Below are 12,559 nucleotides of genomic sequence, written 5' to 3'. Positions count from 1 at the left end.
TTGAAACTTGGAGCTTCTCTTCCCAAGCATTTACTTACTTGGGCCATCTTTCACCTCCTCCACAATCTCGTTCGCCACCATGTCTTCCTTTACACGAGCCATCCGGCCAGCCCTCCAGGGCGGTCGCCGCGTCCTCCTCGCCCAGCGCCTTCCCGCGACCCAGGCCCTCGCCCGTCCTGTCGCCGCCGCAGCACTGTACGTTTTCTTCTTCTTCTAAACCACCTCGCTCAATCAATTGAAAAACATTCAACTAATTTATGTCTGCGCAGCCGCTCCCTCTCCACTACGGCTCCCCGCCTCAGCAGCGTCGACATCTCCGAGATCCCCCCCACGCCCATCACGCACCTCTCCGAGGTCGAGACGGCCATGGCCGACACCGTCTCCAAGTTTGCCACCGAGGTGGTCCTCCCCAAGGCGCGCGACATGGACGAGGCCGAGGCCATGGACCCCACCGTCGTCGAGCAGCTGTTTGAGCAGGGCCTCATGGGCATCGAGATCCCCGAGGAGTACGGCGGCGCGGGCATGAACTTTACCGCCGCCATCATCGCCATCGAGGAGCTCGCGCGCGCCGACCCCTCCGTGTCCGTCATGGTCGACGTCCACAACACGCTCTGCAACACGGCGCTCATGAAGTGGGGGTCCGAGGCGCTCAAGAAAAAGTACCTCCCCAAGCTGGCCACCAACACGGTCGCCTCCTTCTGCCTCTCGGAGCCCGTTTCCGGCTCCGACGCCTTTGCCATGGCCACGCGCGCGACCGCGACCGCCGACGGCTACAAGATCAACGGCTCCAAGATGTGGATCACAAACTCGATGGAGGCCGGCTTCTTCATCGTCTTTGCCAACCTCGACCCCAGCAAGGGCTACAAGGGCATCACCGCCTTCATCGTCGACAAGGACACGCCCGGCTTCAGCATCGCCAAGAAGGAGAAGAAGCTCGGCATCCGCGCCAGCTCCACCTGCGTCCTCAACTTTGACGACGTCGTCGTCCCCAAGGAGAACCTGCTCGGCAAGGAGGGCGACGGCTACAAGTACGCCATTGGCATCCTCAACGAGGGCCGCATCGGCATCGCCGCGCAGATGACGGGCCTCGCCCTCGGCGCCTTTGAAAACGCCGTCAAGTACGTCTGGAACGACCGCAAGCAGTTTGGCGCCCTCGTCGGCGAGTTCCAGGGCATGCAGCACCAGATTGCGCAGAGCTACACCGAGATCGCCGCCGCGCGCGCCCTCGTCTACAACGCCGCCCGCAAGAAGGAGGCCGGCGAGGACTTTGTCCGCGACGCCGCCATGGCCAAGCTCTACGCCTCGCAGGTCGCGGGCCGCGTGTCCGGGCTCGCCGTCGAGTGGATGGGCGGCATGGGCTTCGTGCGCGAGGGCCTCGCCGAGAAGTTTTGGCGCGACTCCAAGATTGGCGCCATCTACGAGGGCACGAGCAACATTCAGCTCAACACCATTGCCAAGCTCCTCCAAAAGGAATACACTGCGTAAGACAAGGACAAGGAAGGCCAAGGGAGATGTGGATGCAGCATGATACCTCATCGGAGGGATAAAGCGGGAATGAAATTTAGTTACATCTGAAGACAAACTTGTATCTGTAGACTACGCTAGGAAAAATATTGAGCAACTACAAACATAATCTACACAACTCTTCCCTGTTTTTTTCCGTGACTTGTTGGCCACAACGTAATGACATCTACAAAGACAGTCTAGAGAAAACACCATCCATTAATTAGTTTAGCTACAACAAGCGCGCTTCTCTCGTCATCGCCATCTTTCACCACTTTTTTCCAATGTATATAATTACCGCTTTTCTTTTGTCCTGCCATCGTTGTCAAGAAAAAAAAAAAAAAGAAAGAAACACCCCGATGAAAAAAACAGTCATAAAGAGAATCCAACACCGCAGAACTCAAACGAGAAGAAAACAAAACCAAAGTCCAATAAAACGAGCGTTTCAAGAACGGTATAGAGTAAAACAAATGTCCCGTCCATCAAGAGAAAAAAAAAAAAAAAAATAGAAGCCCGTCGCTCTGTTCTTCCCTCGCGTCGGATATCGCAAGAGCGCTAAAACGTCCTCGTGTGCTGCAAGGCATAACAGCAGCCCGCCAAAACAATAAAACAAAGCGAGTGGACGTCAGCAATGGCTTCTTGACGTGTGGCAAGATCATCTAAAAAAAATGAATGTCTTTTTTAATGTGTGTGTGTGTGTGTGCGTGTGTCATGTGCTGGCAGACTGCTTCCCTGCCCGCCATCTTTCAACTCCGGCTTCTGTATGCACCCTTCATAAAATATATCGCATGCACCATGCTTCTCCAAATGGCACGACTCCCATCATGCTCTCGTCAATTTCATCGTCTTCACTTCATTAGACATTGTTAAAAACCAAGTCTTTCTCAATCATTCAAAATCAGCCGTGTACGAGAAGCCACGGAACTCTTCCTGCATCGCTTGCGACAAGACTGTAGAGCGTGTTAGAAATAAATTTGATAAAAACATGACGTCTGCACATACCTGACTGCACCGGCGTAAGAACGGGCGTGACGCTGGTAAATTCAGAATCAAAGTTGCTCGTGTCCGTTGCACTCTTGATCGCGGGCTTAAATGGCGGCGGTCCTCGCTTCAGGTAAATCTCCTCCCAGTTGATGTTCTTAAAGAACGCATGGCTCATGACTTCCTGCGCGTCCGTCGGGCCGCTACCCAAACGGTCGTTGGGCTCGCGCGTGAGCAGCTTCTGAAGAATAGACACAGACTCCTTGGGCATGCTAATCGGGTAAAGCGGCTCATCCGACAGAATGGCTTCGTAGATTTCGTCCTCGTCGTCGCCGCGGAATGGCGACTGCTGAAGAAGCATCTGGTAGATCAAGACACCAAATGCCCACCAATCGACGGCGCGGCCATATTTCTTGTCCAGCAGAATCTCTGGTGCCATGAACTCGGGCGTACCACAGAATGTGCCGGTAGTGGAGCCGTACCACATGTCCTCCTTGCAAAGACCGTAATCGGCTACCTTGATGTGTCCATCTAGCGTCAACATGATGTTGTCGAGCTTCAGATCACGGTAGACGACACCATTCTCGTGGAAATACTTCAAGGCCAAGCAGACTTCGGCAGCATAAAACTGTGCTCGTCTAGCGCCAAATTGTCCGCGCTGAATATGAAGCATCAGATCACCGCCGCTAATGTACTCCATGACAAAGTATACTCGCGTCTCCGTCTGGAAACAGGCGTGCAGGTTGGTCAGGAAGGGGTGGCGCTCTCGGTTGGCGACCAAGAAGACTCTCTTCTCAGAGCGCATACTCTCGACTTCATCATGCTCGATGATAAACTCCTTCTTTAAGACCTTGATAGCGTATAGCTTCTTGGATCTCTTAGTCTCGGCAAGCATGACCTTGCCAAAGTTGCCCTTGCCCAGGACAGCCAGGAAGTTGAAGTGGTCCAGGCCGATACGCTGTCCAGTGCCGGGGTCGGTGGCAAGAGGCAATGCCTTGCGGCCACCGGCTTGCCCACCTTGGGGAGAGTACGACTTTTGGGGCGAAAGCGGCTCGGCAGGTCGAACAGCGGGTTGGGCGGGAGGAGGCATCTGCTGCGCAGGTCTGATCTGAGCAGGGGGCTGGATTTGCTGTTGTTGAGCGTAGCCGCTGTTGACATTTGCATAATCTGCTGGGTTGTAGGGACGCGCCTGCTGCTGCGCTTGCACCTGACTTCCGTAGGCGCCCGCGGCAGCATATGCATCCGGAGACGGTTGGCCATAGCTGCCATATCGGCCGGCTTCGGGCCTTTGCGTTTGCTGCGACACGCCAGACATGGCGGCCGAAGCAGCCGCAGCAGCTGCTGCTGAAGAGGCAGGAGTGATTGACGAGCTGGTGCTTGATGGCGCGCGTCCAGGCGCTGGCCGCTGTTGTGGGGCCTGTTGACTGGAGTACATGCGTCTGGCGGCCTCGGCTGCTTCGGTGGTCGTGGGAGTGAGCTGCGGCGGCTGTGCGGAACCAGTCGGGGAGACACCGGAAGTCGATGTGCCCGACTGAGAGCCAGGAGTGCTCATCTTGCGTAGGGTTCTGTCCGTCAAGTTGGTAGTCGTCTTAGCCTTTTGCTTGTGGGTGCGAATGCCCTGGAGAATCTGATTCGCCACAGCCATGGACATGCCGCAGAAGTCTGGCACAAGGTGCACACAGTTAGCGTGACTTGTGAGACTGCACTCGGTACACTTTCTGCAGTTCTTTTTGCCAAAGGGTAGTATATAACCACAGTGGCAGCACCAGTTCGCGGTGACATTTGAAAAGGGCTGGAATCTGTGGGGAATGCGATGGTTGATCTTTTCTTCCTCGGGGTCTGTCTCCGCGTTGCTCTTGCTGATGCATTTGGTAACTACACTCTGGTAGCATTTCGTGTGACACGTATACTTGCAGTCCTCACACTGCATGCCGGCGGAGTATTTGAGAAAATCGCCGCAGAGAGCACATCGCATGATATTGTAGAATTGCTGCTGGACAAATTTGTGGCCATACATTTCGTGGACCTCTTCTTTGCGCTGACGAACAGCACCCTTTCGGCCGAGACCGACGTCGACGGTGCGCTTGTCACGGTTCTGCTTGTCGAAACTCATCTGCAGCTGAATCTGGCCGGCGGGCTCCAGATTGAACCAGCCATCGATGGGGCCGGCGTTGATCTGGGAGGGCGGAGGAGCGCCGTAGGCACCACCAGGTTGGGCGCCGCCAGGGGCGCCGCCAGCCTGGGCACCGAAGGATCCTTGCGACGGGCTCATGGGAAACTGAGCAGGGGCGGCGGCGCCGGCGATACTGCCCATCTTGTCGGCAGAGACCCAGCCGGAACTACTCATTTCGGCCTCGATTCTCTTGCGACGCATTTCCTCAACTATGTCGGATATTCTGACCCAGAGCAGGCCGATGGGCATGGGGTGCTCGCCGGGTTTGTCGTAGACGATGATTTCCAGTTCGTTGGCCTTGTCTACATCGATAGTGTGGAATTCGGATTCCCAGCGGTCGTTTCTGGAAACTTTGGTGCGAGCCGTCACAGTGTCCTCGACCTTGACAGCCACAAACGTTTCGGGACCGCGCGAGAAGCGAGTCGTCGCGGCGTGGTCGACATTGTTGACGGCGATGATGCGCAGGGAGAGGGAACCGCTGAGGGGCTTGCGGAGATTGGGAGTATTAATAGAATCATCTGGAAACAGTCAGCAAGGGCGCGCAGAGACTCAAATAGCGATGGGAGCGTACCGTCGGGCGTATCCGAGTTGTCCATGTCAATATGCAGTTCCTCGTATCTCTTCAATGCCTGCTTCAAGAGAACGATTTTCTGCTTGCTGTCCACCCTCCTCGCTGCGGCGTCGGCTTTGCTCTTGCGATCTCCCTCCATTGAATATAGCTGAACCATTTTTTCGACACCCTTGAGGTACTGTTCCTCAACATTGAGCTTGAACTGGAGCTGGGAGAGCATGAGCTGGATACGGGGACCCAGGTACGGGGTATCATATTTGATAAGATCTGTGAGATGGTAGTTAGCCAGCTGTGCCTAGAGCAGAAGGCGGCACAGGTCGCTGCAGGAGGGGAGCTCGTACCAAGCTTGGTAAAGTTGGGCCGACCCTTGGGCATGGGTGCACCAGGAGGCTGCGCGGGGTAGGGATGCTGGGAGGGCATCCTATCGCCGTGCTGGCCAATCTGGCTGTACTGGACCGATGAGTCCTTGGGCGGAGGCGGGGGAGGGCCATCAGCATCATCGTGGACGCCCATGCTGCTGACGCCTTGGTTGACACGGCGCATCTGGAGCTCATTGAGGCGTTCCTCGAAGAACTGCATGTTGCGGCGACCGTCGCGGATCTGGGAGTCGAGGCGAGAGCGGACGGCGTCGTTGTCTGTCTGGGACCGCATATTGTTGGCAGCGGTCATGAGGACGCGCTCCTTTTCGATCTTGCGCTGGATGTCGAGGATGGCTTGATCTTCGTTCATGGCGGCGGTGGGGGGCGCGATGCGTTCGCGCAAGACGTCGAGGTGTTGCGTAACCCGAGAGGGGATTGGTGCGTGAGGCTGCGAGGAGCAACGGCAGCTGCGATGTGTCTGCTCGCTCTGTTCGACAGCTCAAGAGAAAGCAACAAGGCGTTTCTCCGTCAACGGGTGGTGGTGGTGGTGGTGGTGATGGTGGTTGTGGTGGCGTAAAGATAAGGTTGACCAACTGTATCCGTAGTATGCAAGAAAAAAGAAAACAAGAGGGGTGGGCCAATGGGCGTGGACAGGACTGAAGGCGAGAGCAGCCGGGAGAGAGGGCCGTTTTATCAAGAAGCTTGTCAGTCTGTTGGAGTGTCTCTCTCGGTCTCTCGCTCGGGCAGCAACACGAGGGAGGTGGATGCAGACTGGATGCAGACCTGAGGAGGACGAGTTGGTGGTGTTGGTGGTGGTGGTGGAAAGTGGGAAAGATGTCGTCAGTGACGGAGAGAGGGGACAGCGCCGGAGGGCTTCGTCTTGGCTTGAGCTAAGTTGCCAGTACTGACTGGTACGTGCTGGGCAACTGGGTCAGTTTTGGCGGTGCATCTGTGGCGGGGTTTTGTGTTTTGCCAACGTTAGGGCCCACCCATGCCACAGCGCTGTGCCCGCTGTAAAGTGCTGTCCAGCTAGACTTTAGAGCCGAGCAGTGCCTGTACCTTAGCACCCCAAAACACCTACTTAGGTATTATTTACCTTGGGTATTTTATGGTGCGCGCACCTTTTATTGGCCGCGGACGACCGCAGCGTTCATCTCTACATCACTAAAATTCGAGCCTTTATTTCCTTCCACTACACGGCAGTGCCTGGCGGGCTGAGCGGTGTTCCTGCCCAAGTTGGCCGTTGCCGACATTGGTTGCCTTTCGCGCCTTGTTTCCTGCATAATTGGCACATACAGAGGACTGTGCACTGCCATTCTGCACGTACGTAGATACTTGTCTGGCCGCCATTGGCATCGCATCTCTCTGAACATCTGCAGGCTGCAGCGCACGTCTTCCACCCCCTGGCACGCGCCGACCATCCCATCCAATCTGCTCCGGCTTGCACCACCTACAAGACGCGCTACACAACCCATTTCCCACCCACGCCAGAACCAAACAAACCCCCCCATCGTGGCGTCAACCGGCCGCCCTGCCTAGTACATACATACGTCAAGGCAAAATGTATGTTGTGCTGATGAAGAGCCCTGTTCCCATGACACTATTTTTTCTCTTCCTGTGTGGCCCTGGCACCCTCCCCCCCTGTAATTTTTTTCTCTCCCCAACCCTGGTCTTATTATCCCCGGTCACCCGCGGAATCGTTAGCCGAACAGAGACCCTTGCACCGAAACTTGGCACCCAAAATGGCAATACGCCCCCCACACCAAACGTCCCCCCCCCCGGCGAGTAACTAACGCGGACGAGCAGTGTAATTCTGTTTCCTCGTGGGATTCTTGCGATTGAAATCGACATGGTCAAGATGACGGTAAAGGACTATTGAAATATCATGGCTTTTCTATTTATTTATTTATTTAGCATAAATTTCTGCACGCAGCGACCTTAGCACGACATACATCAGCGCGCACTGTTAGCAGCCTTTGTTTCGATTGTTCCAAACATTCACATTGTAAACTGCTTCGACCGCGTCTTTGTCTCCCCTCACCGCCAGCCATTGTGCCATGGCATTGTGCCATGTGCATGTCCTCGCCGGTCTCGAGGAGGCCTCTAATCAGCGCGCGTGACCAGTATCCATGAAACAACCAATGCCAAAAAAAAAAACAAATACCAATGACCAAGATATGTTGGGCGGCCTCCGCAAAACACCAACACGAGGCCTGGCTTCTGGTGATGGTGACGTCTGTCGGCCCTGGGTGCCGAGACGGGGCGCGGCCAAGGTTCGATGCGCCCTTCCCAATTGAACGAATAAGAGTAAGAGTAAAACAGAGCCCTAACGAATGCACCCTTTATTTTTCCTGTTGAGCCGAGTACAACGTAGTGCTTGTGCCCCGGAGGACTCCCGCTGCGCCACAACCCTCCCACTACCGACATGGCGAGCGATTCCACTATTTTGCCGCTGCTCTGCACATCCTTCGGACACGCCGTTGATTGCAGACAGGGCTCCCTCCCAGCCTCCGGTAATGTAGATATCAATTGTCATGTATTTCGCTCGTATAATGTACGTCTTCTACTTCAATGCTCTTATCTTACAACCCAATGTAGAAAAAAAAAAGGCGCCGAGGTGGGGGATTTCATATACAGGGAGTTTTGCCGATGTGCTCGTCTAGCGGGTAGCCAACAGGGCTATGCTGCCGACAATGGCGGCGCCGGCCACGGCTCCTTGGAGCACCAGCGTCGAGGCGTCCTTCATGCGGAGATCAACCCGTCTCTCGCTGCAGAGGTCGACGGCCGCCAGCTTCCACTTCGCGGGGTCTTGTAGGAACTCACCCCATGTGGTCGTCGCAGTTATCTGCGCCGGCACAGCCTCCTCCGCAAGCGACACTTCCGACGACGTCTTCTTCTCCCGACCAGCCTCCAGCACCGCGTCCATCTTGTGCTCAAAGTCGGCCCGCAGGGCCTCCATCTCCGTCCGGACGCCCGCGAGTACGTCCTTTTCGTGCTCGACCATGCCGCGCACCAGCCTCCTGCGCCGCCACGGCTCCGCAAAGAACTGCAGCAGCACAAACAGCACAAAGTTCATGCCCATGAGGCCCCAGGTGCCCCATGTGCTCGCCCGGCGGATGCGGTCGCTCCAGATCTGCTCCTCGTGGTAGCGCTTCAGGATCCCCGCGTTCAACCTCTGATTCAGGCTCTGCTCCTCGGCCTCGGCCTCGGTGAGGGCCTCCTGCGCGGCCGCCACGGCGCCCTCGAGCGCGTGGTCGGCGCGGTACAGCTCCGTGAAGCGCTCCAGGTCTGCGGGCGACCAGGTGTCTTTACGTGCGAGCAGCGTCGTCACCTCGCGCTGCGTGGCCGCGCGCTTGGCGTTGGACGTCTTGTAGGCCGAGCGCGCCGCGCGCACCGCCTCCTGCGCAGCGCCCAGCGACCGCTCCATGGCGTCGTTGGCGGACTTGATGGATTCGATGGCCGAGTAACCCGTCACGTCGTTGAGCGTCTGCGAGGCCGTCAGCGCGCGCGCCTGCAGACGGTCCATGGCCGAGCTGAACTTGGCGTTGAGGGCGCTGCGCCGGCTCTCGGCCGTCGAGGGGAGGCTGGCGTCGCGGGGCGTGCTCGTGTCTTTGTCGGACGGCGGCGGCGGCGGCGGCGGCGGAGGCTGCGGGGATGTCGAGTATAGGCGGTGGGTAGCAGAAGAAGCTGCGTGGCGGCTGTGTAGATATTGTCGCATGGCCATTCGGGGCATCGCTATTCGGGTTGCCGCTGCCATGATGCTCTTCTGCGACGTCACACGAGCGGCTGCCCCTGCAAAGGGTCGCATCGCGATGAGCAATTGATCAGGCAGCTCGTGATGCGTCGCTATCGCACAGCGTATCGTCCCCCCAAATCAATGCCGAAAAGAAAAAGAGAAGGGAAAGTGTTCGTGGAAATCTCGGTTCTGTCGAGTTGGAGTAGGACCCTAGCTAAGCTAGGCAAGCTTGTCGCTGACCGCTTTGGCGGGCCGTACAGTGCGAAGAGTGGCTTTGTTGGGCGCTGGCAGAAACAGCCCGACCGCAGAGGGTGGCTTTTTGGAGGGGTACTGCGACACTGGGGACCAACAGCTGTCTTGTAGCAGTCTGCATTTTCGACTTATCAACTCAATCTCTACTTAAACTGGCAATTCTGGTAATTGTAGAATTTGCGGATAAAAATCTACGCAAAGAAACTGTCATGGACAAGCTAAGAATTGGAAACGCACCGAAACCATTACTCTTGATGCACCTCTGCCGAGAATACTCATCCTTGTCGTTTCACGCATCATCATCTTCGTGTAATAAAGGTGAAAATTGACTTTTTATACATTACTCTGGTATGGTATCTTTTTTAACTTGAATAAGTCCGCTGTCTAATTCGAGCCTTCCGCGAGCGCACGCTCCCACCAGTATTTGTCCTATCGCTCTGTAGCGTCCGCACTGTGCACCATTACACCCTCTCCCGGTTCAAGCTTTCACAAATAGCTTGAACCCGACCTTCATCGTCCGCACAGTAGTGAGGATGGCAGTGGAGATAAAGAACATGACACCACACCACACAATCATACCGGTCCAGTTCCTGTTGTCGCTACTCCCCAGAATGGCACCCGCCACAGGGCTGCCGATAAGGGCGCCGAGGCCAATAATGGCAAAGCTCATGCCCAGCCGCGTGGCCCAGACACTCTTATCAGGCGACAGGCTCGTCACGATCGGGATGGGAAGAGAGACATACGGGGCGGACACGAAGCCGTAGATGACGGCAAACGCGACGACGCCGCCGGGGGTCTTGATGCCCAAGAGAGCAAACGACATGGCACCGGAAATGATGCCAAAGACAATCTGCACGTTCATGAGCCCGTAGCGCCCGGCGATCCAGTTGGGGATCAGACGGCCCAGAAAGGAGCCGCCGTTGAGGATGGGCAAGAGGTAGTTGGCCAGACTCGGCTTGGCACCGGCCACTTCGATGGCGTAGAGGGAGATGAAGTAGTAGAAGACGTAGAGTCCTAGGAAGTTGACAAAGAAGCTCAGACAAGCGATGAGGTAGAGCTTGTCTTTGAAGTGTCGGAGGTCGATGACCTTGCGCTTTCGCGGGTTGGGCCCAACGCGGACTCTCATGACGGCAGCGGCGAAGAGCATGGTGCCGAGGACCATGAAGCCCATGATGCGTACCGTCCACGGAAATCCAATCGATCCTTTGAGGCGTTGAAGCATGATGGGATATATAATGGCACCTGAAGAAGAGTTAGTTGTGTGTTTCCTTTCCAAGAGTATCATGTCAACTTACCAATGCTCGATCCGCTCACCGAGATTCCAATGGCGAGGGGTGTGCGCGTCGAAAACCACTGCGACACGACCGACGACGCCGGCAGGAAGATGAGGCCAAAGCCGATGCCCGTCACAATGGTCTGGGCGAGGAAGAACTGGTAAAAGGTATGGCACAGGCTGACCATCATCAGCCCAAAAACGGTGACGACGGTGCCGATGCCGAGCAGCAGGTGCAGGTGGCCCGTGTCCAGCAACGGCCCCGTGAAGATGCAGACGACGTAGCAGACGAGGAACTGGGCGGAGCCGATCCAGGCGATGGTCGACGTCGTCTCCTGCTTGAGAATGTCCGTCTCGTAGATGCTCTGGAACTGGCCGTACGAGTTGAGCAGGCCGAGGACGTTGAACATGATGGTCCAGGCGCCGGCGACCTGCAGCCAGGCCTTTACGCCGCCGTTGGGCGGCGCGGGGGGCTGCGAGTCATCGTGCTGCTTTTCCGACGATGGTGCGTCGGGCGAGTCGTGCGGCGTGGAATCGCTGTCTTGACGGAGCGTCAACGGGTCCGAGTCGTGTGGTTGCTGTTGGTGCTGTTGTTCCTTGGACTCCATGTTCGTGGAGAGGGTCTTTGCTGGTGAGAGAGAGTTGGGAGGTTGAAGCTCGAGGGCTGAGCGCAAAGATAAAGGGAGTCGCAAGGCGTGAGACGGGATTGGTAAGCTTGCGCGCGTTGTGTGGTGTGTGTTGTGCGCAATTCCCAGGGACAAAGGGAAATGATGTCACGGGCTGGCTGCTCTTCTAATCTACGCCAGTAAACACAGCCTGATTCCATCTAAACAGCTTGATTGATCTACAAAGGACGGCACGGGCGTAACAGGCGTGCGGATCCACTGTGCGAGCCGGCAGCTACCCCCGGTTATTATTTAGTGAAACCGGGGTGTGCCAAGTATTTTAGCACCGATGACAGAGGAGCTGGAGGAAAACGGGTACAGGTGATATTTTTTAGAGCTTAAATGCGGGTTGGAATGCTGCTTTGCTGAATGCGGATAGATACCATAGTGCACACAAAAAGCCCTGGGGAAAAGCGTAGGTAGTGAGGGTATGTAGGTACGTAGGTACCTGCTGTGGATTTCTAAGCCAATGGACGAAAATTATTGCTGCCAAAAAGCACTCGTCTTGAACAACAGCTGCCAGCAATGTGATATGGGATGGATGGGCCGTTTGCCTGAAATTTTCAGTGGACACCTCGACACTTGAACTTGACACTACGATCGTTCAGGGATCAATCAATCACTTTACTTTTTGTGCTAACTAAATTTGTGGAATTCCCGAGCCGAGAGCCGGCATCAACGGGCGCATGTGTTAGTTGGCTGCTCGATTACCAATCTCAACCCCCCCCTCCCCCCGTTAATAATAGTCATTAGCCCTGTCTTGCCTACGTAGCTGTGGCGACAGCACAAGCCCTGTCTGAAGGATCGCGTCCGTCCCTCTCGGCCGAATTATCGTCCGCTGATTACGCCCTGCCGCAAACGACGCCCAGGGGCAAGGACAACTCGACTGCATCATGTCGCTATCGTACAGGAAGCGAAGCCCGCAGGCCTGTCGATCGCTCGTCTGGGAATAATTGCCGGATCTTTTGCCGTGCCTGTGGCGTACTGGCGGTGATTTTGTGTACGGATGGGTGTTGGTGGCTGCACAGTCGGGGATCGCTACCACG

At 56.1% G+C, this 12,559-nt stretch overlaps 5 protein-coding genes across 6 annotated transcripts; 2 read left to right on the top strand and 3 right to left on the bottom strand.

Annotated features, from left to right (window-relative positions):
• Positions 1–79: 79 nt before the first annotated feature.
• LMH87_012253 (uncharacterized protein) lies at positions 80–1,485 on the top strand (the record flags this gene model as incomplete). The annotated part of the gene is made up of 2 exons (XM_056201533.1): positions 80–195; positions 270–1,485. The coding sequence occupies 2 exons, from the start codon at positions 80–82 to the stop codon at positions 1,483–1,485; spliced, it is 1,332 nt and encodes a 443-aa protein (XP_056053276.1).
• A 906-nt stretch (positions 1,486–2,391) lies between these two features.
• Positions 2,392–5,957, bottom strand: LMH87_012252 (uncharacterized protein; the record flags this gene model as incomplete). Its single annotated transcript, XM_056201532.1, has 4 exons — positions 2,392–2,453; positions 2,506–5,175; positions 5,229–5,495; positions 5,570–5,957. The coding sequence occupies 4 exons, from the start codon at positions 5,955–5,957 to the stop codon at positions 2,392–2,394; spliced, it is 3,387 nt and encodes a 1,128-aa protein (XP_056053275.1).
• Positions 5,958–6,578: 621 nt separating this feature from the next.
• Positions 6,579–7,398, top strand: LMH87_012251 (uncharacterized protein; the record flags this gene model as incomplete). Its single annotated transcript, XM_056201531.1, has 5 exons — positions 6,579–6,600; positions 6,673–6,688; positions 6,886–6,910; positions 6,967–7,150; positions 7,394–7,398. 5 exons carry the CDS (start codon positions 6,579–6,581, stop codon positions 7,396–7,398), a joined length of 252 nt encoding a protein of 83 aa, XP_056053274.1.
• An 848-nt stretch (positions 7,399–8,246) lies between these two features.
• Positions 8,247–9,395, bottom strand: LMH87_012250 (uncharacterized protein; the record flags this gene model as incomplete). Of its 2 annotated transcripts, XM_056201529.1 has the most annotated exons (2): positions 8,660–8,720; positions 8,761–9,395. In XM_056201529.1, the coding sequence occupies 2 exons, from the start codon at positions 9,393–9,395 to the stop codon at positions 8,660–8,662; spliced, it is 696 nt and encodes a 231-aa protein (XP_056053272.1). The 2 variants fall into 2 exon arrangements, with proteins under 2 accessions (XP_056053273.1, XP_056053272.1); XM_056201530.1 differs by having other exon boundaries at positions 8,247–9,395.
• A 658-nt stretch (positions 9,396–10,053) lies between these two features.
• Positions 10,054–11,456, bottom strand: LMH87_012249 (uncharacterized protein; the record flags this gene model as incomplete). The annotated part of the gene is made up of 2 exons (XM_056201528.1): positions 10,054–10,817; positions 10,871–11,456. 2 exons carry the CDS (start codon positions 11,454–11,456, stop codon positions 10,054–10,056), a joined length of 1,350 nt encoding a protein of 449 aa, XP_056053271.1.
• Positions 11,457–12,559: the final 1,103 nt, after the last annotated feature.

Source organism: Akanthomyces muscarius, chromosome 4 (genome assembly GCF_028009165.1).
Source record: "Akanthomyces muscarius strain Ve6 chromosome 4, whole genome shotgun sequence".
NCBI classification, from domain to species: domain Eukaryota; kingdom Fungi; phylum Ascomycota; class Sordariomycetes; order Hypocreales; family Cordycipitaceae; genus Akanthomyces; species Akanthomyces muscarius.
This window is presented reverse-complemented; position numbering and strand designations above follow the sequence as displayed.